This window comes from Ranitomeya imitator, chromosome 1, assembly GCF_032444005.1.
Source record: "Ranitomeya imitator isolate aRanImi1 chromosome 1, aRanImi1.pri, whole genome shotgun sequence".
NCBI lineage: Eukaryota > Metazoa > Chordata > Amphibia > Anura > Dendrobatidae > Ranitomeya > Ranitomeya imitator.
In genome coordinates this window covers 390,775,026-390,799,513 of record NC_091282.1, presented here as the reverse complement: position 1 = coordinate 390,799,513, position 24,488 = coordinate 390,775,026, and the positions used below count along the sequence as shown (strand labels likewise).

The window sequence follows — 24,488 nt, the reverse complement described above, 5'->3', positions numbered from 1 at the left end:
TGGATTGCAATGGTGCTGACACCGATCCAAAGATGTGACAAGGGCTGGTGGGGTGGAGGAGAGTAGCAGAGGACCTTTAGAGGTAAGAATCTTTTTTAAAAACATTTTGATGGCCTTTCATGATTCAGAAACATGATAAAAAACAGCATTTTGGCAAATGAAGATTTTTGCAAAATTCAAGGAGAATTCAATTTGACTACAATTTATTTGCTCATCTCTACCCGATAGGTGGATGTTGAGGTCAAGATAAATTGTAGAAAAATGTCTTCAGTAAGCGTCTTCAGTAAGCACCCCCATTGAACAATTAGGGCAGTCTATTTTTTTTTGTTTAACTGAATAGCTAAGTGAAAGGAACTCGAGAATATGGTCTTTGTAATATTTGTCCAGAATTTTTAGCCCTTTTTTACAATAACATGATACGTTAAGCACACTTTTATGTTTAAAACTTACATTATCAAAAATTATGCATTAAAACTACAACACACTTTTATTAATCATTAAATTGTATTTAATACTATATCTTTTACAGTACATTTTCAATGTATCTCATTTGTACACATATTAAAAAAATGGTGCTCACTTTTTTCACCTTTAATTTTAAAATGTAGATGTGAGCCTCTCGAGATAAATGATTCTAATATCATGCCTCAGTGAGTATGCAGACTCCTACTGCTCTTTTCCACTAATAAAAGTAAAATATTTGACAATAATGAAAAATTAGGTTATTTGTAGAACATCTTTTAACTTGAAATAAATCTTCAGTGTATCTGGGGAAGTTGTAAATTTAATTATATATTATTCCATGATACGCTGTGCATCCTAATATACACCTTTCAGATCAGGGTAAATAGTGTTGCTTTGCATATACTGTATATTATGTAAATGTATGTGAATTCAATATAAATTCATTTAAAATGTATGAAATATGTTATGAAAATAAATGTAAAAACTGTCTTTAACTTATAATTTTAATGCAAAAACTCAAAAAGCTGAGGCTTGTCTTACTTTAGGGAGGCTAACCCTATCTTATCTTGTCATTAGCAAGCAATTATCCAGAATTTTTAGACAAAGTTATTAAGAAAAACATAGCACTATTGCTTGTGAAGCTGAATAGAGACTCAAATCCATGTAGTTCAGCCATAAACCTTAGGACTATTTAAAAAGTACTATAGTTGAACTGCTCTGACTGTAAAGAACCCATGTACTGTAATTCTGTAAAATGGAATGCTTTTAAACTTTATTCAACTTTGTTATGCTTTTCTAACTTTTCAATTATGGCTTTCTTTTTTCATTGACACAAAATATCCAAACATATGTCATATGTAGTCTGACTAGTGATATATAAACAGTTGAATTATGATGGGTTTTCTATATTAATCATTGACTGATACTAAGTGTGGGCTTTTATTTCAATGATCTTTAAAAAAAAACCTTATAACTTAATACAGATTTAGAACAGCTATGATCAATTAAAAAATGTATAGAAGATAGAGAGTTGGATATGTAAATTTATTTACATGAAATTCTCACCAGATGTTGGTAACACCTCATCCAATCAAGACAGGCAAAAAATCAAACCATAGATATCCATAAGTTAAGTTATGTGTAATAATGAGAAATGTCACAGGGAAAAGCGTATTGAACAGATGTAGTAAGAGAGGTGCCAAAATCCATGGAAAGTCATGACTCCAGCTAAAATCTGTCAGTTAATTAAAAGCAATCCTGCCACATAGTGAAAAATAATATCAGCTGAATCAACTGACGGCCTCATTACCAAGGTGCCACACAAGAAACATCTCATGATGGGTAGAACCAGTGAGCAGTCTCAAGATCTTTGCAACCTTATTGTTACAAAACTTGCTGATGGCATTGGTTACAGAATAATTTCCAAACTGAGCAGTAATATAAGAAAGTTTGTAGATACAGCACACCTTGTCCATTATATGTATGTTGTTCAATCAGGTTCCTGAGTAATCCACTCCACTGTGCTCGGGTAAACCTTGTGTGGTATATTTTATAAAAATCAGGATGATGGAGATGAAATGAGGGTGGACATTTCAGCAAGAAAATAGTTCCAAACACAGTCAAGGAAACTCTTAACTCATTTCAGAGAATGAAAATAAAGCTTCTAGAATGGCCCTGTCAATCACCGGACGTGAATCCAATAAAAAAATTATATAAGGAACTAAAGCTCAGAGTTCAAAGAAGGACCTCATGGAACCTTTAGGATTTGAAGATTTTTTTGTGTGGAAGAAATTGACAAAATCCTACCTGAGCAATGCATTTAACTACTTTCTACATACAGAAGGCGTTTTGAAGCTGTCACCAACAAAGTATTTTGTATGAAGTATGAAATAAATTTCAGCAAGCATGTTCAATACTATTCTTCTGTGTCATTTCTCATTATTCCGCATAGCACAATTTATGGACATTTATGATTTGATTTCTTTGCCTGTGTGGATTGGATGGGTTGTTACCATCTTTCATGTGAATTTCATGTCAATAGCATCTTTAGAAATATATTTGCTTAGAAAATTGGTAATGTGTTCAATACTTATTTACCCCCATGTAGATAGAGAGATAGATATGTGATAGATAGATATATACCGTAGATAGAAATGTGATAGATATATATATATAGTAGATAGCTATAGTTAAATATAGAAAGAGAGATATAGAGAACTAGAAAGATAGATATGGCAACATGGATAGAGATAACCAGGGATAGATAGATAAATAGATAAACTCAGTTTTTATATGTTTTTAAATACATATTACAAAAAATAATCATAAAAGCATATTTTTACTTTAGGCAACATCCCTTTCACTTGGTGGGTTGGACGCAATAATCAATCTCATACCTACTGGACTGGTTCATTACCAAATATAAACAAATGTTCATGTGGACTTCAAGGAAATTGTGTTGATTCCCAACATTATTGCAACTGTGATGCTGACAAAAGTGAATGGTAATATGCTCGTTCTGTGTTGACTATTATTTAATTGCTTTTAGCAATAGAGATAGATATAATTTACAGTATATTTCATTGCAACTAAAGTTTTCAACTTTGAATTATGAATGAACCAGTGGGTATAGGGGTCTGAGGGGTAAAGTTTCTCCTTGTGGAGAGTGACATACCAGCTCTGGCTTGTCAAGGTAAGGAGGCTTATTCGCCATGCAATGCTCCTCTGAGAATTTTAATATGCATATTGCCTCTTCAGATAGAAAGAGGACTTGAACTCTATAGTGCCACCTGTTGGTGGTTGCTCGTAGATAAAAAATAACGTAGACATGTTAGGTGTCTATGAACTCGTAATGACCTGGAGACTCACAATGGCAGGTCAGATTTAGCATTTAGTGAAGCTAGCAGTGCTCAGGAACAACGAAGCACTGCACCACATGATCGGCACGCTCTCCCGACAGGAGAGACACAATAAACCCCACCTTAGCCCGCTCTGTTGAGAAACAAGAGGCCAAAAGCTCGAGATGTATAGAGCACTAACTCACGAAACCCCTACAAGACTTGCTATCACCAGAAAAATTTTCTGGCAATGGGAGGCGAGATAGAGTCGGAACAGGGGTGGCAGGAGACAAGGATGCTGCAGCCATGCTAGCAGCCTGAACAGCAACTGTGGTTACATCCACAACTGAGGTTGTGCGCTTGAGAGCTGCCAACCTACCCTCCAGCTGCTGGATGTACCGCAAGGATTGCTGTTTGTCCGTCATTACTAGCCAGACCCTGGAGCTAGTGTAATGTTAGGGCTAGCGGAACACACCAAATTATAAGATGGTATAGGTGCGTTCGCAGCCCAAGGTCCACCGTGCAGAGATGGAACCTGCTGCTGAGTAATGATGGACTATATGGCGGTACAATGTGGTACACACATGGGTTAACTTCCCCCGATGTGAATGAAGCAAACCCTGTTGAGTCACAGGGCCTTGGTACCGCACCAAGAGCACAAGCAAGGAGTCTCATGACTGTATCCCAAGACACAGGATTAGAGTACGTTCAGACCACTTGCGCTCGACCCCGCAACTGGGGTGTCAGAGTAACTGAAAATATAACTTAAATGCACAAGACTGCGTGCTGTGCCTCTCTGGCGGACGCCACTAACCACCCAGACTTGGGATAGGAAAGCGCTCTAAAAGCGCACGGCGCCGCACTGGTGGTCACAGCAATTTGACGCTGTTTTGGGTGTTTAATGCTGATAGCTCAGCCAGGCATTAGATAGCAGACATCCACCTTACAAGAGCAGTCATACTCAAGGGAGGGGATGATTAAAGAATGACTTGCACTTATCAACACATACACGTATTCAAATGAACACAAGCACATGGCCGAGCGGCCATGCAAACCTTTTATAGCAGAAGTGGTACAATACCTTCCAGATGGACCAATTGGAGCCGCAACAGGACCTGGGCATGTGACCCCCGACCTCCAATGCGAGGTCGTCCTGTGAGCATGCTCAGTATGGGAACTTAGTCCCAGAAAGACCAGCTCGATGCTGAACATTGCTGGCTACAAGGACAGAGCCGGGAAAGGACAGTAGTACCCAGTCATCCAGTATCAGCCTGAGCTAGACACTGGGACCGCCATCTCCGCTGAGCAGACTCCACTGCGGCTGGAGAAGAATGGATGACCGCAGCAGAAATGGTTCGAGATTCCCCCTGTGCAGATGCGGGAACTCGACACCTAACACTTCCATCAGCCGTATGGATCAACCTATGTTTATGAGATTAGCTACCTTGTGGTCTGTGCCTGCATGTGCTCAGGGTCGGCTCTATAGCCACTAGAATTTCAGCACCTCCAGAGAGGAGTTCGTGTGTGTGAATTTGGGGCTGGTGTATAGCCACTAGAATTCCGGCACCTCCGGAGAGGAGTTGTTTGTGTGCTGATGCTGACTGTATAACTACTGTATTCTATCTGCTCTGTTAGTGAGCTGTGATCCTCTGTGAAGTTAACATGGCACAGCGTTATCCTAATCTTGGCAACTCTATGAAGCAACAGAGTTCGCTCCTAAACAGACCGGGTGACGGAACCCGTGTCTATTCAGGTGTTGTACCGCCATATAGTGCGCCATTTACTAGCAGCAGGTTCCACTCCTGCACGGTGGACCCCAGGCTGCGAACACACCTTTACTATCTCAATATTTACTCGGTGCGTTCCGCCAGCCCTAACAGCAAGCTGCCCCATAGACAAACATTGGTCCGTGTGCCATGCGTTGTTTTTGCGCCTCTCCCTCGTCCTTATTTCCCTCTAGTGTGAAGCCAGCCTGACCATCACTTCCAAAACAGAAATGAGGTGTGTAGAAGTACTTATTAAGAGTAGGCATCTCTACATATAACCAAGGAAATAAAGTTGCACTCTGAAGCGCTATAGCATGAAAGTATAAAATATATGAAATTTGAACTGTATTACTGGACTAGAAATATGAAAAAATTGAGAATACTTAGCGCATAATTTGGCCAATTCATGTGTACCCGGCAGCCATTACCCGGCAGCCATTATTAGGCGATTCTTTTTTGCTGGGGGGATTCCTCTCATGGGCTGATAGCGCACATTTATATGGGAAGGTTTGATCCTGCTGTAATTAAAACCTCCAGAGGCTGAGGGGTGGAGTGCTCAGTCAGAGCAAATTTACAAAGACTGACCATCACTTCAAAACAGAAATCAGGTGCGTACAGGTGCAAACTAAGAGTCGCCATCTCCATGTACAGTATAAAAAAAACAAAATAAAGTAGCTCTCTTTAACTCTAAAGCATGCAAACATGAAATATCTAAAATTATATTTATATTTCATTGTAACTAAAGTTTTCAACTTTGCATCAGGAATGAACCAATGGGTATAATGAAGTACTGTAAAATGTTACTAAACTTTGAAGGATACAATCTAGAAAATAATTTTTAAAATTCTCATAAGATCAGCCCATGTCTTTGTGCATTTCAGTGCACTAGGAATATTGCTTCCTTGCTTCCTCTATGAGCCCCACTGTAGAGATGTTCTGTAATGGCAAATGTCTTTTCAGCCGAGATTTCCTCTACCTAAATGCTTCCATGAATCAGGTGGCTCCAATTTGTAATTGCTTGTTGTCACTAATAAAATAACCACTGTAATAAAATTAAAAGCTGCATTTTACAAAAATCTGTTTGTTTTATCTTCTCAGTGTATATACGAATATAAAATTACGTAGCTTAGGTTATGTTTGATTATACTCATTTTTTATATTCAAATTTAAGGTCAAACGACAAAGGATTCTTGTCCAACAAAGATCACCTCCCAGTGACCCAAATAGTGATAACTGATACAGACAGACCACACTCAGAAGCTGCCTATAAACTTGGTCCTCTACTATGCTGGGGAGATAGTAAGTACATTCCAATGTGTTCTATAAACAATGCATGGAAGACTTTAATTCCTAGTAGATGTTTATTTGGTACTAATTCTGTTCAAACTCCATTTATTCCCTAGGTATTGAGTAAGCGTTCCAAGTTCAGGAGCTATCATGGCATGCATTATTATTTTACAAGACATACTACACGATGCTTGACATTCACCAACAAAGATATGTGGAAAATATCACATTTTATATTGAACAATAAAATATACCATTAACCCCTTAACCCCCAAGGGACAATTTTTACAATTCTGACCACTGTCCCTTTATGAGGTTATAACTCTTGAACGCTTCAATGGATCCTGATGATTCTGACAATGTTTTCTCGTGACTAGTGTTGAGCATTCCGATACTGCAAGTATCGGGTATCGGCTGATATTCGCTGTATCGGAATTCCGATACCGAGATCCGATACTTGTGCGATATCGGATACCGGAATCGGAAGTTCCTATAGTGCAATTATGCACTATAATGAAGTGTGGGTAGTGCATGGGTGGAGACTGCGTGTGTGTGTGTGTGTGGGTGGGGTCTGTGCTTATGTGCCGGGGCTTTGTGCTTATGTGCCGGGGCTCTGTGCGGGCTGTGGGGCTCTGTGCAGGCTGCGGGGCTCTGTGCGGGCAGTAGGGCTCTGTGCGGGCTGCGGGGCTCTGTGCTTATGTGCCGTGGCTCTGTGCGTGTGTGCCGGGGCTCTCTGCGTGTGTGCATGCATCGTCCGATGGGACTACAAGTCCCATCAGACGATGCCTGCTACACTGACAGTGACTGGCACATTAGCCAATGATGGGACAGTAATAGTCCCGTCATCCGGCTAATGTGTTGAATGGAAAAAAAATACTCCATACATATTCCATACATACTCCATACATACATGCTACATACATACTACATACATACATACTCCATACATACTCCATACATACTACATACATACTACATACATGCTCCATACATACATACTACATACATACATACTCCATACATACTCCATACATACATACAACATACTACATACATACTGCATACATACTCCATACATACTACATACATACTATATACATCTACATACATACATACATACAGTACAGACCAAAAGTTTGAACACACCTCATTTAAAGATTTTTCTGTATTTTCATGACTATGAAAATTTTAAATTCACACTGAAGGCCTCAAAACTATGAATTAACAAATGTGGAATTATATACTTAACAAAAAAGTGTGAAACAACTGAAAAATATGTCTTATATTCTAGGTTCTTCAAAGTAGCCACCTTTTGCTTGATGACTGCTTTGCACACTCTTGGCATTCTCTTGATGAGCTGCAAGAGGTAGTCACCAGAAATGGTTTTCACTTCACAGGTGTGCCCTGTCAGGTTTAATAAGTGGGATTTCTTGCCTTATAAATGGGTTTGGGACCATCAATTGTGTTGAGCAGAAGTCTGGTGGATACACAGCTGATAGTCCTACTGAATAGACTGTTAGAATTTGTATTATGGCAAGAAAAAAGTGCCTAGGTAAAGAAAAACGAGTGGTCATCATTACTTTAAGAAATGAAGGTCAGTCAGTCTGAAAAATTGGAAAAGCTTTGAAAGTGTCCCCAAGTGCAGTTGCGAAAACCATCAAGCGCTACAAAGAAACTAGCTCACATCAGGAAAGGAAGACCAAGAATCAACTCTGCTTCTGAAGTTTTTCCGAGTCACCAGCCTCAGAAATTGCAGGTTAACAGCAGCTCAGATTAGAGACCAGGTCAATGCCACACAGAGTGCTAGCAGCAGACACATCTCTACAACAACTATTAAGAACAGACTTTGCGCAGCAGGCCTTCATGGTAAAATAGCTGCTAGGAAACCACTGCTAAGGACAGGCAACAAGCAGAAGAGACTTGTTTGGGCTAATGAACACAAGGAATGGACATTAGACCAGTGGAAATCTGTGCATTGGTCTGATGAGTCAAAATTTGAGATCTTTGGTTCCAACCACCGTTTCTTTGTGCGACACAGAAAAGGTGAACCGATGGACTCTACATGCCTGGTTCCCACTGTGAAGCATGGAGGAGGAGGTGTGATGGTGTGGGGGTGCTTTGCTGGTGACACTGTTGGGGATTTATTCAAAATTGAAGGCATACTGAACCAGCATGGCTACCACAGCATCTTGCAGTGGCATGCTATTCCATCCGGTTTGCATTTAGTTGGACCATCATTTATTTTTCAACAGGACAATGACCCCAAACACACCTCCAGGCTGTGTAAGGGCTATTTGACCAAGAAGGAGAGTGATGGGGTGCTACGCCAGATGACCTGGCCTCCACAGTCACCAGACCAGAACCCAATCGAGATGGTTTGGGGTGAGCTGGACTGCAGAGTGAAAACATCTCTGGGAACTCCTTCAAGATTGTTGGAAGACCATTTCTGGTGACTACCTCTTGAAGCTCATCAAGAGAATGCCAAGAGTGTGCAAAGCAGTCATCAAAGCAAAAGGTGGCTACTTTGAAGAACCTAGAATATAAGACATATTTTCAGTTTTTTCACACTTTTTTGTAAAGTATATAATTCCAAATATGTTAATTCATAGTTTTGATGCCTTCAGTGTGAATGTACAATTTTCATAGTCATGAAAATACAGAAAAATCTTTAACCCCTTAGCGACCGCCGATACGCCTTTTAACGGCGGCCGCTAAGGGTACTTAAACCACAGCGCCGTTAATTAATGGCGCTGTGGATAAAGTCCATAGCGCCCCCCAGAGGCCGATTTTCTCCGGGGTCTCGGCTGCTGAGGGTAGCCGAGACCCCAGAGAACATGATTCGGGGGGTTTTTAACCCACCCCGCATTTGCGATCGCCGGTAATTAACCGTTTACCGGCGATCGCAAAAAAAAAACAAAACGATCTCTTTTTAATTTCTCTGTCCTCCGATGTGATCGCACATCGGAGGACAGAGAAAAGGGGTCCCAGGTGGCCCCCCAATACTCACCTAGCTCCCCCGATGCTCCTCGTGTCTCCCGGTGGGCGCCGCCATCTTCAAAATGGCGGGCGCATGTGCAGTGCGCCCGCCGGCCGGCACCGGGAGAATCTTTGGGGTCTCGGCTGCCGCGGGTAGCTGAGGCCCCAAAGAGCATGATCGGGGTCGGTATTACCGATCCGTGTTTTGGGATCGCCGGTAATTAACTGTTTACCGGCGACCGCAAAAAAAAAAAAAAAAAGTAAAGTGTAAACAGAGAAATAGGGGGATTCGGGGACCCTAGCATACTCACCTAGGTCCCTGGATCCTCTTGCTGCTCCTCCTGGCCGCCGGCAGAAGAACATGGCGGACACATGCCCAGTGCGCCCGCCATCTGTCTCCATCTGCCGGCCGGCAGGAGAACAGCAGTTGGGGCTAAAATTAGGGTTAGGGGTAGGGTTAGGGGTAGGGGTAGGGTTAGGGGTAGGGTTAGGGTTAGGGGTAGGGTTAGGGGTAGGGGTAGGGGTAGGGTTAGGGGTGGGGGTAGGGTTAGGGGTAGGGTTAGGGGTAGGGTTAGGGGTAGGGTTAGGGGTAGGGTTAGGGTTAGGGGTAGGGGTAGGGTTAGGGGTAGGGTTAGGGTTAGGGTTAGGGCTAGGGTTGGGGCTAAATTTAGGGTTAGGGTTGGGGCTAAATTTAGGGTTAGGGTTGGGGCTAAATTTAGGGTTAGGGTTGGGGCTAAACTTAGGGTTAGGCTTCTTTCACACTTACGTCGGTACGGGGCCGTCGCAATGCGTCGGCCCGACATACCGACACACGTTGTGAAAATTGTGCACAACGTGGGCAGCAGCTGTAGTTTTTCAACGCATCCGCTGCCCAATCTATGTCCTGGGGAGGAGGGGGCGGAGTTACGGCCACGCATGCGCGGTCAGAAATGGCGGATGCGACGTACAAAAAAACGTTTCATTGAACGTTTTTTGTGCCGACGCTCCGCCAAAACACAACTGATCCAGTGCACGACGGACGCGACGTGTGGCCATCCGTCACGATCCGTCGGCAATACAAGTCTATGGGCAAAAAACGCATCCTGCGGGCACATTTGCAGGATCTGTTTCTTGTCCAAAATGACGGATTGCGACGGAATGCCAAACGACGCAAGTGTGAAAGTAGCCTTAGGGCTAGGGTTAGGGTTGGGGCTAAAGTTAGGGTTAGAGCTGGGATTACGGTTAGGGTTTGGATTAGGGTTGGTATTAGGGTTAGGGTTGGCATTAGAGTTACGCTTGGGATTAGGGTTAGGTTTGGGATTAGGGTTAAGGTTAGGGTTGTGATTAGGGGTGTATTGGGATTAGGGTTAGGTTTGAGGTTAGGGTTGAGATTAGGATTAGGGGTGTGTTGGATTTAGGGTTTTGATTAGGGTTATGGTTAGGGTTGACATTAGGGTTGTTTTGGGGTAAGGGTTGTGATTATGGTTAGGGTTAGTGATTAGGATTATGGATCAGGTTGGGATTAGGGTTAGGGGTGTGTTGGGGTTAGGGTTGGAGCTAGAATTGGGGGGTTTCCACTGTTTAGGTACATCAGGGGTTTTCCAAACACGACAGCCAATTTTGCGCTCAAAAAGTCAAATGGTGCTCCCTCCCTTCTGAGCTCTGCCGTGCGCCCAAACAGTGGGTTACCCCCACATATGGGGCATCAGCATACTCGGGATAAATTGGACAAAAACTTCTGCGGTCCAATTTCTCTTGTTACCCTTGTGAAAATAAAAACTTGGGGGCTACAAAATCTTTTTTGTGAAAAAAAAAAAATATTTTTTATTTTCACGACTCTGCATTCTAAACTTCTGTGAAGCACTTGGGCATTCAAAGTTCTCACCACACATCTAGATAAGTTCCTTGGGGGGTCTAGTTTCCAAAATGGGGTCACTTGTGGGGGGTTACTACAGTTTAGGTACATCAGGGGCTCTGCAATCGCAACATAATGCCCACAGACCATTCTATCAAAGTCTGCATTCCAAAAAGGCGCTCCTTCCCTTCCGAGCTCTGCCGTGCGCCCAAACAGTGGTTTACCCCCACATATGGTGCATCAGCGTACTCGGGATAAATTGGACAACAACTATTGCAGTCCAATTTCTCCTGTTACCCTTGTGAAAATAAAAACTTGGGGGCTACAATATCTTTTTTGTGGAAAAAAAAAATATTTTTTATTTTCACGACTCTGCATTCTAAACTTCTGTGAAGCACTTGGGCATTCAAAGTTCTCACCACACATCTAGATAAGTTCCTTGGGGGGTCTAGTTTCCAAAATGGGGTCACTTGTGGGGGGTTACTACAGTTTAGGTACATCAGGGGCTCTGCAATCGCAACATAATGCCCACAGACCATTCAATCAAAGTCTGCATTCCAAAAAGGCGCTCCTTCCCTTCCGAGCTCTGCCGTGCGCCCAAACAGTGGTTTACCCCCACATATGGTGCATCAGCGTACTCGGGATAAATTGGACAACAACTATTGCAGTCCAATTTCTCCTGTTACCCTTGTGAAAATAAAAACTTGGGGGCTACAATATCTTTTTTGTGGAAAAAAAAAATATTTTTTATTTTCACGACTCTGCATTCTAAACTTCTGTGAAGCACTTGGGCATTCAAAGTTCTCACCACACATCTAGATAAGTTCCTTGGGGGGTCTAGTTTCCAAAATGGGGTCACTTGTGGAGGGTTTCTACTGGTTAGGTATATCAGGGGCTCTGCAAACGCAACATAATACCCGCAGACCATTCTATCAAAGTCTGCATTCCAAAACGGCGCTCCTTCCTTCCGAGCTCTGCCGTGCGCCCAATCAGTGGTTTACCCCCAAATATGGGGTACCAGCATACTCAGGACAAATTGGACAACAACTTTTGGGGTCCAATTTCTCTTGTTACCCTTGTGAAAATAAAAACTTGGGGGCTAAAAAATATTTTTTGTGGAAAAAAAAAATATTTTTTATTTTCACGGCTCTGCATTATAAACTTCTGTGAAGCACTTGGGCATTCAAGGTTCTCACCACACATCTAAATAAGTTCCATGGGGGGTCTAGTTTCCAAAATGGGGTCACTTGTGGGGGATTTCTACTGTTTAGCCACATCAGGGGCTCTCCAAACGCGACATGGCGTCCGATCTCAATTCCAGCCAATTCTACATTGAAAAAGTTAAACGGCACTCTTTCTCTCCAAGCTCTGCGGTGCGCCCAAACAGTGGTTTACCCCCACATATTGGGTATCGACGTACTCAGGAGAAATTGCACAACAACTTTAGTGGTCTAATTTCTCCTGTTACCCTTGTGAAAATAAAAATTTGTGGGCAAAAATATCATTTTTGTGGAAAAAATTCAATTTTTTTTTTTCACAGCTCTACGTTATAAACTTCTGTGAAGCACATGGGGGTTCAAAGTGCTCGCCACACATCTAGATAAGTTCCTTAAGGGGTCTAGTTTCCAAAATGGTGTCACTTGTGGGGGGTTTCCACTGTTTAGGCACATCAGGGGCTCTCCAAACGCGACATGGCGTCCAATCTCAATTCCAGCCAATTCAACATTGAAAAAGTAAAACGGCGCTCCTTCACTTCCAAGCTCTGCGGTGCGCCCAAACAGTGGTTTACCCTCACATATGGGGTATCGACGTATTCATGAGAAATCGCACAACAACTTTTGTGGTCTAATTTTTCCTGTTACCCTTGTGAAAATAAGAATTTGTGGGCAAAAAAATCATTTTTGTGTAAACAAAAGCGATTTTTTATTTTCACGGCTCTACGTTATAAACTTCTGTGAAGCACTTTGGGGTTCAAAGTACTCACCACACATCTAGATAAATTCCTTAAGGGGTCTAGTTTCCAAAATGGTGTCACTTGTGGGGAGTTTCCACTGTTTAGGCACATCAGGAGCTCTCTAAACGTGACATGGCGTCCGATCTCAATTCCAGCCAATTCTGCATTGAAAAAGTCAAACGGCGCTCCTTCACTTCTAAGTTCTGCGGTGCGCCCTAACAGTGGTTTACCCCCACATATGGGGTATTGGCGTATTCAGGAGAAATTGCATAACAAAATTTATGGTTACATTTCTGTTTTTACACTTGTGAAAATAAAAAAAATGGTTCTGAATTAAGATGTTTGCAAAAAAAAGTTAAATGTTCATTTTTTCCTTCCACATTGTTTCAGTTCCTGTGAAGCACGTAAAGGGTTAATAAACTTCTTGAATGTGGTTTTGAGAACCTTGAGGGGTGTAGTTTTTAGAATGGTGTCACACTTCATTATTTTCTATCATATAGACCCCTCAAAATGACTTCAAATGTGATGTGGTCCCTAAAAAAAAATGGTGTTGTAAAAATGAGAAATTGCTGGTCAACTTTTAACCCTTATAACTCCCTAACAAAAAAAAATGTTGTTTCCAAAATTGTGCTGATGTAAAGTAGACATGTGGGAAATGTTATGTATTAACTATTTTTCGTGACATATCTCTCTGATTTAAGGGCATAAAAATACAAAGTTTGAAAATTGCAAAATTTTAAAAAATTTTCGCCATATTTCCGTTTTTTTCATAAATAATCGCAAGTAATATCGAAGAAATGTTACCACTAACATGAAGTACAATATGTCACGAAAAAACAATCTCAGAATCAGCGGGATCCGTTGAAGCGTTCCAGAGTTATAACCTCATAAAATGACAGTGGTCAGAATTGCAAAAATTGGCCTGGTCATTAAGTACCAAATTGGCTCTGTCACTAAGGGGTTAAATGAGAAGGTGTGTCAAATCTTTTGGTCTGTACTGTACATACATTCTACATACATACTATAAACATACTACATACCTACATACTACATACATACATACTAAATACAACATACATACTACATACATGCTACATACATACATACATACAAACTACATACATACATACTACATGCATACATACATACATTCTACATACATTTACATACATGACATACATATAGACATACAGTACATTAAACTTAGATTACATACTCACCATTGTCATTTTGATTCCCGAAGCCAGTGTCAACCTGTAAAAAATATGAAAAAAACAAACAAACAACCAATATACTCCCTGTCCGCAGAAATCCACGAGTGTCCCATGATGATCTCCCGTGGAGAACGGCAGCAACAGCTGTTGCAACTGCTCTATAGGGGCTCCAGAAACACAATAACGGGAGGAAAGGATTCCTTCCGCCGCTGTAAAAAAATAGTCCCTAGCCTCACTTATGGCATTGCTGGGTGAGAAATTTTCCCACGCAGCAATTGCCATAAAGTAAGACTTTGAACTTTAGTAATATAGGAGATACACTGCAGGAGCCATTGTCTCCTGTCAGTGTGTCACTGAGGGTCCTATAGAGCAGTGACATCACCCGATGTCACTGTTCTATAGAGGAGATCATCGTGGGACACTCGTTATTAATTGGACTATGGCGGACAGGTAGGATACGGTTTATTATTTTACGTTTTTTGCAGGCGCTGAAGTATGGTAAGTATGGTTAAATGAAGAATATTAAAATACTTTTTTCCTAATGTGTGCATGTTTTAACCCTTTCTTACTATTGGATTAATAATGGATAGGCATCTTATTGACGCCTCTCCGTTATTGACCCGGCTTAATGTCACCTTACAATAGCAAGGTGACATTAACCCCTTATTACCCCATATCCCACCGCTACACGGGAGTGGGAAGAGAGGAGCTAAGTGCCAGAATTGGCGCATCTCACAGATGCGCCATTTCTGGGGCGGCTGCGGACTGGTATTTGTAGCCGGAGAGGGGGGGCAATATCCATGGCCCTTCTCTAGGCTATGAATATCAGCCCGCAGCTGTCTGCGTAGCCTTTCTGGCTATAAAATATAGGGGGACCCCACGTTATTTTTTTGGGGGTCCCTCTATTTTAATAGCCTGTCAAGGCTACGCAGACAGCTGCGGGCTGACATTCATAGCAGGCTACAAATATTGGCACCCGGCCGTCGGCTTTCCCCCTCTTGCGCAGAAAATTGCGCGGGAGCCCACACCGTTTTTTTCAGTTTTTTTTGTTTGTTTTTAAATTCAACGCTCATAAAGGCCTCTTTCACACTTGCGTTGGTACGGGTCCGTCGCTATGCGTTGGGCCAATGTACCGACGCACGTTGTGAAATTTGTTGTGAAATTTGTGAAATTTGGTGCTGTTTTTAATGCATTTTTTGTGCTGTTTTTGGTGCAGTTTTTGATGCTGTTTTTGATGCAGGTTTTTGGTACAATTTTTGATGCAGGTTTTTGGTGCTGTTTTTGATGCGGTTTTTGATGCAGTTTTTGATGCAGGTTTTTGGTGCTGTTTTTGGTGCTGTTTCTGATGCAGTTTTTGGTGCAGTTTTGATGCTGTTTTTGATGCTGTTTTTGATGGAGGTTTTTGGTGCTGTTTTTGATGCTGTTTTTGGTGCTGTTTTTGATGTGCTTTTTGATGCTGTTTTTGATGCAGGTTTTTGGTGCTGTTTCTGATGCAGTTTTTGGTGCTGTTTTTGATGTGGTTTTTGATGCAGTTTTTGGTACAATTTTTGATGCAGGTTTTTGGTGCTGTTTTTGATGCGGTTTTTGATGCAGTTTTTGATGCAGGTTTTTGGTGCTGTTTTTGGTGCTGTTTCTGATGCAGTTTTTGGTGCAGTTTTGATGCTGTTTTTGATGCTGTTTTTGATGGAGGTTTTTGGTGCTGTTTTTGATGCTGTTTTTGGTGCTGTTTTTGATGTGCTTTTTGATGCTGTTTTTGATGCAGGTTTTTGGTGCTGTTTTTGGTGCTGTTTTTGATGTGGTTTTTGATGCAGTTTTTGGTGCAGGTTTGATGCAGTTTTTGGTGTTGTTTTTGATGCTGTTTTTGATGGAGGTTTTTGGTGCTGTGTTTGATGCTGTTTTTAGTGCTGTTTTTGATGTGGTTTTTGATGCTGTTTTTGATGCAGGTTTTTGGTGCTGTTTCTGATGCAGTTTTTGGTGCAGTTTTTGATGCATTTTTTGGTGCACCAAAAACAGCACCAAAAATCTGCATCAAAAACAGCACCAAAAACTGCATCAAAAACGCCTTAAAAAACAGTCCCAAAATGCATCAAAAACCGCATCAAAAACAGCACCAAAAATGCATCAAAAACAGCACCAAAAACCTGCATCAAAAAACAGCACCAAAAACTGCATCAAAAACCTGCATGAAAAACTGCACCAAAAATTGCATCAAAAACCGCATCAAAAACAGCACCAAAAAATGCATCAAAAACCTGCATAAAAAACATCACCAAAAACCGCATGAAAAACAGCACCAAAACCTGCATCAAAAAATTCACCAAAAACTGCATCAAAAAACAGCAACAAAAATGTGCATCAAAAACTGCATCACAACAGCACCAAAAACCTGCATCAAAAACTGCATCAAAAAGAGCACCAAAAACCTGTATCAAAAACTGCACCAAAATGCATCAAAAACAGCATTAAAAACAGCACCAAATTTCACAACAAATTTCACAACGTGCGTCGGTATGTCGGCCTGACGCATAGCAACAGACCCGTACCAACGCAAGTGTGAAACAGACCTTTATGAGCGTTGAATTAAAAAAAAACAGAAAAAAATGGCGTGGGCGCCCGTGCAATTTTCTGCGCCAGAGTGGGAAAGCCAACGGCCGGGGGCCAATATTTGTAGCCTGCTATGAATGTCAGCCTTTACTGGCTATTAAAATAGGGGGACCCCCCAAAAAATGATGTGGGGTCCCCCTCTATTTTATAGCCAGAAAGGCTACACAGACAGCTATGGGCTGATATTCGAGCCTAGAGAAGGGCCATGGATGTTGCCCCTCCCCCGGCTACAAATACCAGTCCGCAGCCACCCCAAAAATGGCGCATCTGTGAAATGCACCAATTCCGGCACTTAGCCCCTCTCTTCCCACTCCCGTGTAGCGGTGGGATATGGGGTAATAAGGGCTTAATGTCACCTTGCGATTGTAAGGTGACATTAAGCCGGGTTAATAACGGAGAGGCGTCATTAAGACGCCTATCCATTATTAATCCAATAGTAAGGGTAAATAAAACACGCACACATTAGGAAAAAAGTATTTTAATATTCTTCATTTAACCATACTTACCATACTTCAGCACCTGCAAAAAACATAAAATAATAAACCGTACACTACCTGTCTGCCGTAGTCTAATTAATAACGAGTGTCCCACGATGATATCCCCTATAGAACAGTGACATCGGGTGATGTCACTGCTCTATAGGACCCTCAGTGACACACTGACAGGAGACAATGGCTCCTGCAGTGTATCACTGAGGTTACTAAAGTTCAAAGTCTTACTTTATGGCAATTGCTGCGTGGGAAAATTTCTCACCCAGCAATGCCATAAGTGAGGCTAGGGACTATTTTTTTTACCCCTGATGTGCCTAAACATTGAAACCCCCCACACGTGACACCATTTTGGAAAGAAGACCCCCTAAGGAACTTATCTAGATGTGTTGTGAAAGCTTTGAACTTCCAAGTGTTTTTCTACAGTTTATAACGCAGAGCTGTGAAAATATTTTTTTTTTCACAAAAATTATTTTTAGCCCCTAGTTTTGAATTTTCCCAAGGGTAACAGGAGAAATGAGACCCCAAAAGTTGTTTTCCAATTTGTCCCGAGTACACTGATACCTCATATGTGGGAAGAACCACCGTTTGGGCGCATGGCAGAGCTTGGAAGGGAAGGAGCGCCGTTTGGAATGCAGACTTAGATGGATTGGTCTGCAGGTTTCACGCTGCATTTGCAGAGCCCCTGATGTACCTAAACAGTAGAAACCCCCATCAAGTGACCCCATATTGGAAACTAAACCCCCAGGGAACTTATCTAGATGTGTTGTGAGACTTTTGAACCCCCAAGTGTTTCACTACAGTTTATAACACAGAGCCATGAAAATAAAAAATAATTTTTTTCTACAAAAACTATTTTTAGCCCCCCCAGTTTTGTATTTTCCCAAGGGTAGCAAGAGAAATTAGACCCCAATAGTTGTTGTCCAATTTGTCCTGAGTATGCTGATACCCCATATGTGTGGGAAAACCCCTGTTTGGACGCACGGGAGAGCTAGGAAGGGAAGGAGCACTGTTTTACTTTTTCAACTCAGAATTGGCTGAAATTGAGATCGGACACCATGCGCGTTTGGAGAGCCCCTGATGTGCCTAAACAGTGGAAACCCCCCAATTCTAACTGAAACCCTAACCCAAATACACCCCTAACCCTAGTTTTAACCATAACCATAACCACACCCCTAACCCTAATCCCAACCGTAAATGTAATCCACACCCTAATTTTAGCCCAAACCCTAAGTTTTGCCCCAACCCTAACTTTAGCCCCAACCCTAACCCTAACTTTAGCCCCAACCCTAACCCTAACTTTAGCCCCAACCCTAACCCTAACCCCAACCCTAACCCTAACTGTAGCCTTAACTCTAACTTTAGCCCCAACCCTAACCCTAAATTTAGCCCCAACCCTAAACTTAATTTTAGCCCCAACCCTAACCTTAACTTTAGCCCCAACCTTAACCCTAACCCTAACTTTAGAGCGGCCGATCTCCTATAACATACTATCCCGTCACTGGGAATTAAGTCCCAGGCCGGGATAGTACTTCAAATGGGATGAAGGGGTTAAAAAGTAGCTAAATGTTCATAAGTCCTTTTCATATGTCAGTGTTTTATAATTACGAGCAAATTCTTGTTGTTACGGGTCTTCTTGAGATCACTAACGACGAGGAGAAATAAATTAAATTGAACAGGAGCCAGGGGATAATAACACACATACTAAAGCAAACCACAGAACATCTCTACAACAACTCTATTCCAACCACTTAACTTTAGCACACAACACAGGAAGATGAATCTTTTACCAGCAGGGGCAAGAAGGTCTGACCAGTTTACATAGAAAGAGGTAATGATAAGATCATAAGCAGCTGAAAAGGAGATGCATGTTCTGACCAGCATGGAAGGGTTAGTAACCTTTTCAGCACCAGAAGAAACTCAATTCATTTAATATGGGACCCAAATCACACCATCTTTAAATAAGACCTACGATTCATTACCTGATGAGACGACAAACTCCTGGTCTTCCAGGGCAGTCTAACACCCTCATGGCAGGTATCCCTCTGAGGGTACTGTATGCTGTGGGTGCTATGCGTAATATAGTAACATTTCTTTGGTAGTTTAAATAATTTAGTTTAAATAATTCAGTAACATAGTTATTACCAATAACAGTAGCCACTCAGGCATAACTCAGGTTATTACGCTGAGGGTAAAGGTAGGTTTTCACTAGTATTTGACTGCAGGAAAATATTAAATGATCTATTTGGTGTGACACATGGTGAACTTCTATGTTGCTATGTATTATTTATTTTTCTCAGTTATATAGCACCATTAATTCCACATCACTTTACAGACATCATCACTGTCCCCATTGGGGCTCACAATCTAGTTTCCAATAGACTTCAGAATGTCTTTGGAGTGTGGAAGGAAAATGAAGTACTCAGAAGAAACCCACACAAACACAGGTAGAACATAGAAACTCATTGCAAATATTGTCCTTGGTGGGATTTGAACCCAGGACCCCAGTGCTGCAAATCATCAGTGTTAAACCCTCAGCCACCATTTTGACCTAAATACTATGACTTACTGTAGACTCCTAAAAAATTAGCTGGGCATTATATAGTTTCCCCCAAAATCAGTTTGCATCCACATTGTTTATTTTTGATCCCAATAAAATCCAAACCAGAGAAGATTTTTAAAATGTGTCCATGTGTTATGGGCCTGATTGTATGTGTTTAGCTATGCAGTACTTCTTAAAAATATTAGACTTTGTAAAGAAATGGAAAGGACTTGTTTATACTCATGAAATAAGTTTACCAGCAGTTTTAACTAAAATGTATTCATTTTGAAGCAAATATATTCTAGCTGTGACTGTTCAAACATAAAACTAGTAATTCCTTGTTTCTTAATGGCAGAGCTGTTATTGTTTCCAACAAAAGCTAATTGTCCATACTTCACTTTCAAGTAGTTCTGCCATTAAAACAATTGCTGAATCACTGGATGCCATATTATTTAGATTCATTTATTTAACAATGTTTGCAATAATTAAAGTCTCAACATTGTGTAACAGAAACTTTTTTTATGATGTAGGTTTAGATAGAAAAAAAGACATAAATAATATTTTCTATTGAGTAAAAGTATATAGCGTCAGAAATTCAAAGTCAAATACATTGTAAAGAAGCAATTAGATGATGATTCATTCACTCATAAACCAAGATCAAAAAGTTAGACAAGCTCAAGTTAAATGAAAAGTCCTTAAAAATATATATATTTAAAAAAAATAAAATGAAAATGCTAAAACGTATAATAACTAGTGGAATTAATTTAAATGTTTAGTAATTTATTGTAGTCAATTAATGGCATTATTTTTTCAATAGCATGTATATTTAATTTTCAAAAATATATCCTTAAACCATTCATGACTTTTGACCTATATTAACATCAAGTCCCTGCCTTTGATGTGGGCTAGTAAGATGAGCTCATATTTTTCCCTACACATGATGACTGATTTAATCAGCCATCATGTACCTTTAATACCCGTGGTGAATATGTGCTCAACCAGCAGTCGCTGACAGCAGGACTTAACACACGGCGGCAGAAAGCATGTCATACATTCTGCCCATCAGCACCTGATGTGTGAACCTTAAAAGAATGGTGTCCAATCGTGATTAGTGTTGAGCATTCCGATACCACAAGTATCGGGTATTGGACGATATTTGTGGTATCGGAATTCCGATACCGAGTTCCGATACTTTCAGTGGATCGGATACCGGAATCGGAAGTTCCCATAATTCAAAGAGCCAGAATTCATCCAATGAGGAATGACTAGAAGTGTGGGCACATCCTGTTCTGCATGGTAGGCATGTAACAACTGGCATGGCTGTGATTGGCTACTGAAATGATGTCATAATGCACTATAAAAGTCGCCGCCGCCATTTTGGGTTCACTCTGCTGTGAATTCAGTTAGGGACAGAACGCTGTGTTCTGACTAAGGGCCAGTTTTGAGATAGCGATTTGCTTCATTGTGCTTTACCCAGGCTAATCTAGCAACTGCTGTGTGAGAACCTTGTTTTTGCCTTGCAGCACTGTTCACAGCTGTCTGCAAGGTCTCTGTGTGATTGTAGCTCACGCTGTTGTCTGTTCTACAGCCACCGCTGGTTGTCAGCTCAGCGTGCGTCACTGCCTCATACTGTTCAATTGTCCTTTTTTGCATTAGTGCTGCCTGCAGCACATTTTTCCTGTTTTTCTCCTATTAGTGGGTTTCCATCCGTATCCTGCTAGATTGTTGAAAAACACTATATAGGATTACATAGAGGAGCTTTCTCTGGCCTTGCAGCGCCGTTCACGGCTGTCTGCATGGTCTGTGTGTGAGTGCAGCTCACTCTGTAGTCTGTTCTGCTGCCACAGCCGGTTGTAGTCAGCTCAGGGTGCGTCACTGCCTCATACTGTTCCATTATCCTTTTTTCAATTAGTGCTGCCTGCTGCACATTTTTTCAAATTTAGCCTATTAGTGGGTTTCCATCCGTATCCTGCTAGATTGTGGAAAAACACTATATAGGATTACATAGAGGAGCTTTTTTTGGCCTTGCAGCGCCGTTCACGGCAGTCTGTACGGTCTGTGTGTGAGTGCAGCTCACTCTGTAGTCTGTTCTGCCGCCACAGCAGGTTGTAGTCAGCTCAGGGTGCGTCACTGCCTCATACTCTTCCATTGTCCTTTTTTCAATTAGTGCTGCCTGCTGCACATTTTTTCAAATTTAGCCTATTAGTAGGTTTCCATCCGTGTCCTGCTAGATTATGGAAAAACACTATATAGGAGTACATAGAGGAGCTTTTTTGGACTTGCCGCACCGTTCACGGCTGTCTGCACGGTCTGTGTGTGAGTGCAGTTCACTCTGAAGTCTGTTCTGCCGCCACAGCCAGTTGTAGTCTGCTCAGGGTGCGTCACTGTTTCATACTGTTCCATTGTCCTTTTTTCATTTAGTGCTGCCTGCTGCACATTTTTTCAAATTTAGCTTTTTAGTGGGTTTCCATCTGTATCCTGCTAGATAGTGGAAAAACACTATATAGGAGTACATAGAGGAGCTTTTTTTGGTCTTGCAGCGCCGTTCACGGCTGTCTGCATGGTCTGTGTGTGAGTGCAGCTCACTCTGTAGTCTGTTCTGCGAAAAAAACAAAAAGTTAATAAAGTTCACCAAGCACTCCACTTTACAGTTGTGTAGGCCACATTAGCTCATGTTAAAGTTTAGTCCACACTTTAGAAAATTAGTGTTTCTTATACCTGTTAGGAGCTGTTCAGGAATAAGCACACTCAGCCCTTAGTACTTTTCTGCCTATCTTTATCAGTCTACCAAGATGAAGAAAGCAGGGAGTAAGGCACATGGACGTGGGCATGGAGCAGGGAGAGGACATGGGGATTCTGTGCCTGCTGCAGGCACCGGTGACTCATCATCCCCAGTTTCAGCAGGGAACAGTCCTTCATGCGCAGCTTTGTAGGAGATCGCCAGGAAGAACAAATTGAAGCTGTTGTCAGATGGATGGCAGCTAATGCATCGACCTCAATTAGTGCCACATCCTCTCAGGCACAGAGCACTGGAGAGCACCCATCTGTCTCTTCACCACCTGCCAAATTGCCCAGGCAGTCAGAGAGCCCAGGAGAGGAGCCATCTCTACTTCTATTCCTTGAATCTCTTGGCTTGGAAAGAGGGGGCCAGCCAAGCAGCATTCAAGAAATGGAAGAAGAGGCAGTATGCAGTGATGCCCAACAGCTTTGTCTCTCTGAATCTGAAGAGGCGGGTGGGCCAATGCCTCCGGTCAGCACACCTCAGTACGCATTTGATGATGAGACTCAGGTGCCACTTTCTGGTGCGTACTGTGCTGCTGAGACAACCCAGGAGAAGCAGTTGGTGGAAGAGGGTAGTGTAGATGACGAGGTCCTTGACCCATCATGGCGTGAGGCCAGGAAGGTGGTGGGAGCAGCTCTGAGGAAGACATTCCCCCAACGGCCCAAAGTGGGAGAGGGAGGGGGAAGAGGGGAAGACTGCGTTGCCTGTAGCCTCCACTTCGCACCCATTAGGAGCATGCCTCTTCCAAAAGCCAAAACCGGTGCTCCCAAGACTTGCAGTGCCTGGTCCTTTTTTGACACAGTTGCAGATGACATTTGCTTTGTCAAATGCAAGCTGTGTCATTAGAAAGTCAAAAGATGGAAAAGTGTCAGCAACCTCAATACCACAAATATGTGGAAACGTGCGGACCAAGCACGTGGTGGAGTTACAAAAACACACTGAAGACCTAGGCCAACCAACAGTGGCACCTACCACCTCTTCAGCTCGTGTTGTAGCCTCTTCCTCCAGCTCACACACAGCTGGTTCGGCTTCCTCACAGGATCGCCATGGAAGAACCTCTGGCACTATTGTCCAGAGACCCAGTGTAATTCCACCCACAGCACCAAGTTCCCAGTCAACCTCACTGCCCAGTCTACAGCCATCGGTAGCACAGGCATGGGAGAAAAGGCAGCCATTCCCAGCAAACCACCCCCGGCTCTGAATGCTGGCATTGCAAAACTACTGTCCCTTGAAATGCTGTCATTTAGGCTGGAGGAGACTGACACCTTCTGTAACATGATGGCATTGGCAGTCCCACAATACAACATGCCCAGCCGCTTTTATTTCAGCAGGCAAGCCGTCCCTGCCCTGCAAAAGCATGTGGAGGGAAACATTAAACATGCACTACTAAACGCCGTCAGTAGCAAGGTCCACCTCACCACCGATGAGTGGACCAGTCACCACGGACAGGTATGATACCTTTCCCTCACTGCCCATTGTGTCAATGTTGTGGAGCCAGGTACAGATCTTGCGAGTGGCGCTGTACGTGTTCTGCAAACTCCAAGGATTGCAGGATTCCAGTCTGTACACATTGCCTCCTCCTCATACTCCAGCTTCTCTGAATCATCGCTGCAGGAGCCGTCACGGTCTACCTCCACCTTGACCCGTGAACGCTTACCTGTTACGACCGATATGACCACAGCCATGGCCAATCGTCAACAGGCCATACTGAAATTAATTTCTTTGGGGAATCGAAGCCA

At 42.2% G+C, this 24,488-nt stretch overlaps 1 protein-coding gene across 1 annotated transcript in view; it reads left to right on the top strand.

Moving 5' to 3' along the window:
• CNTNAP4 (contactin associated protein family member 4) overlaps nucleotides 1-24,488 on the top strand; it is an 820,352-nt gene that overhangs the window by 610,353 nt on the left and 185,511 nt on the right. Inside the window, exons 14-15 of the mRNA XM_069762123.1 lie at nucleotides 2,813-2,969; nucleotides 6,240-6,367. Of these exons, the coding sequence (XP_069618224.1) occupies nucleotides 2,813-2,969; nucleotides 6,240-6,367 (285 nt within the window). The remainder of the gene's footprint in view (nucleotides 1-2,812; nucleotides 2,970-6,239; nucleotides 6,368-24,488) is intronic.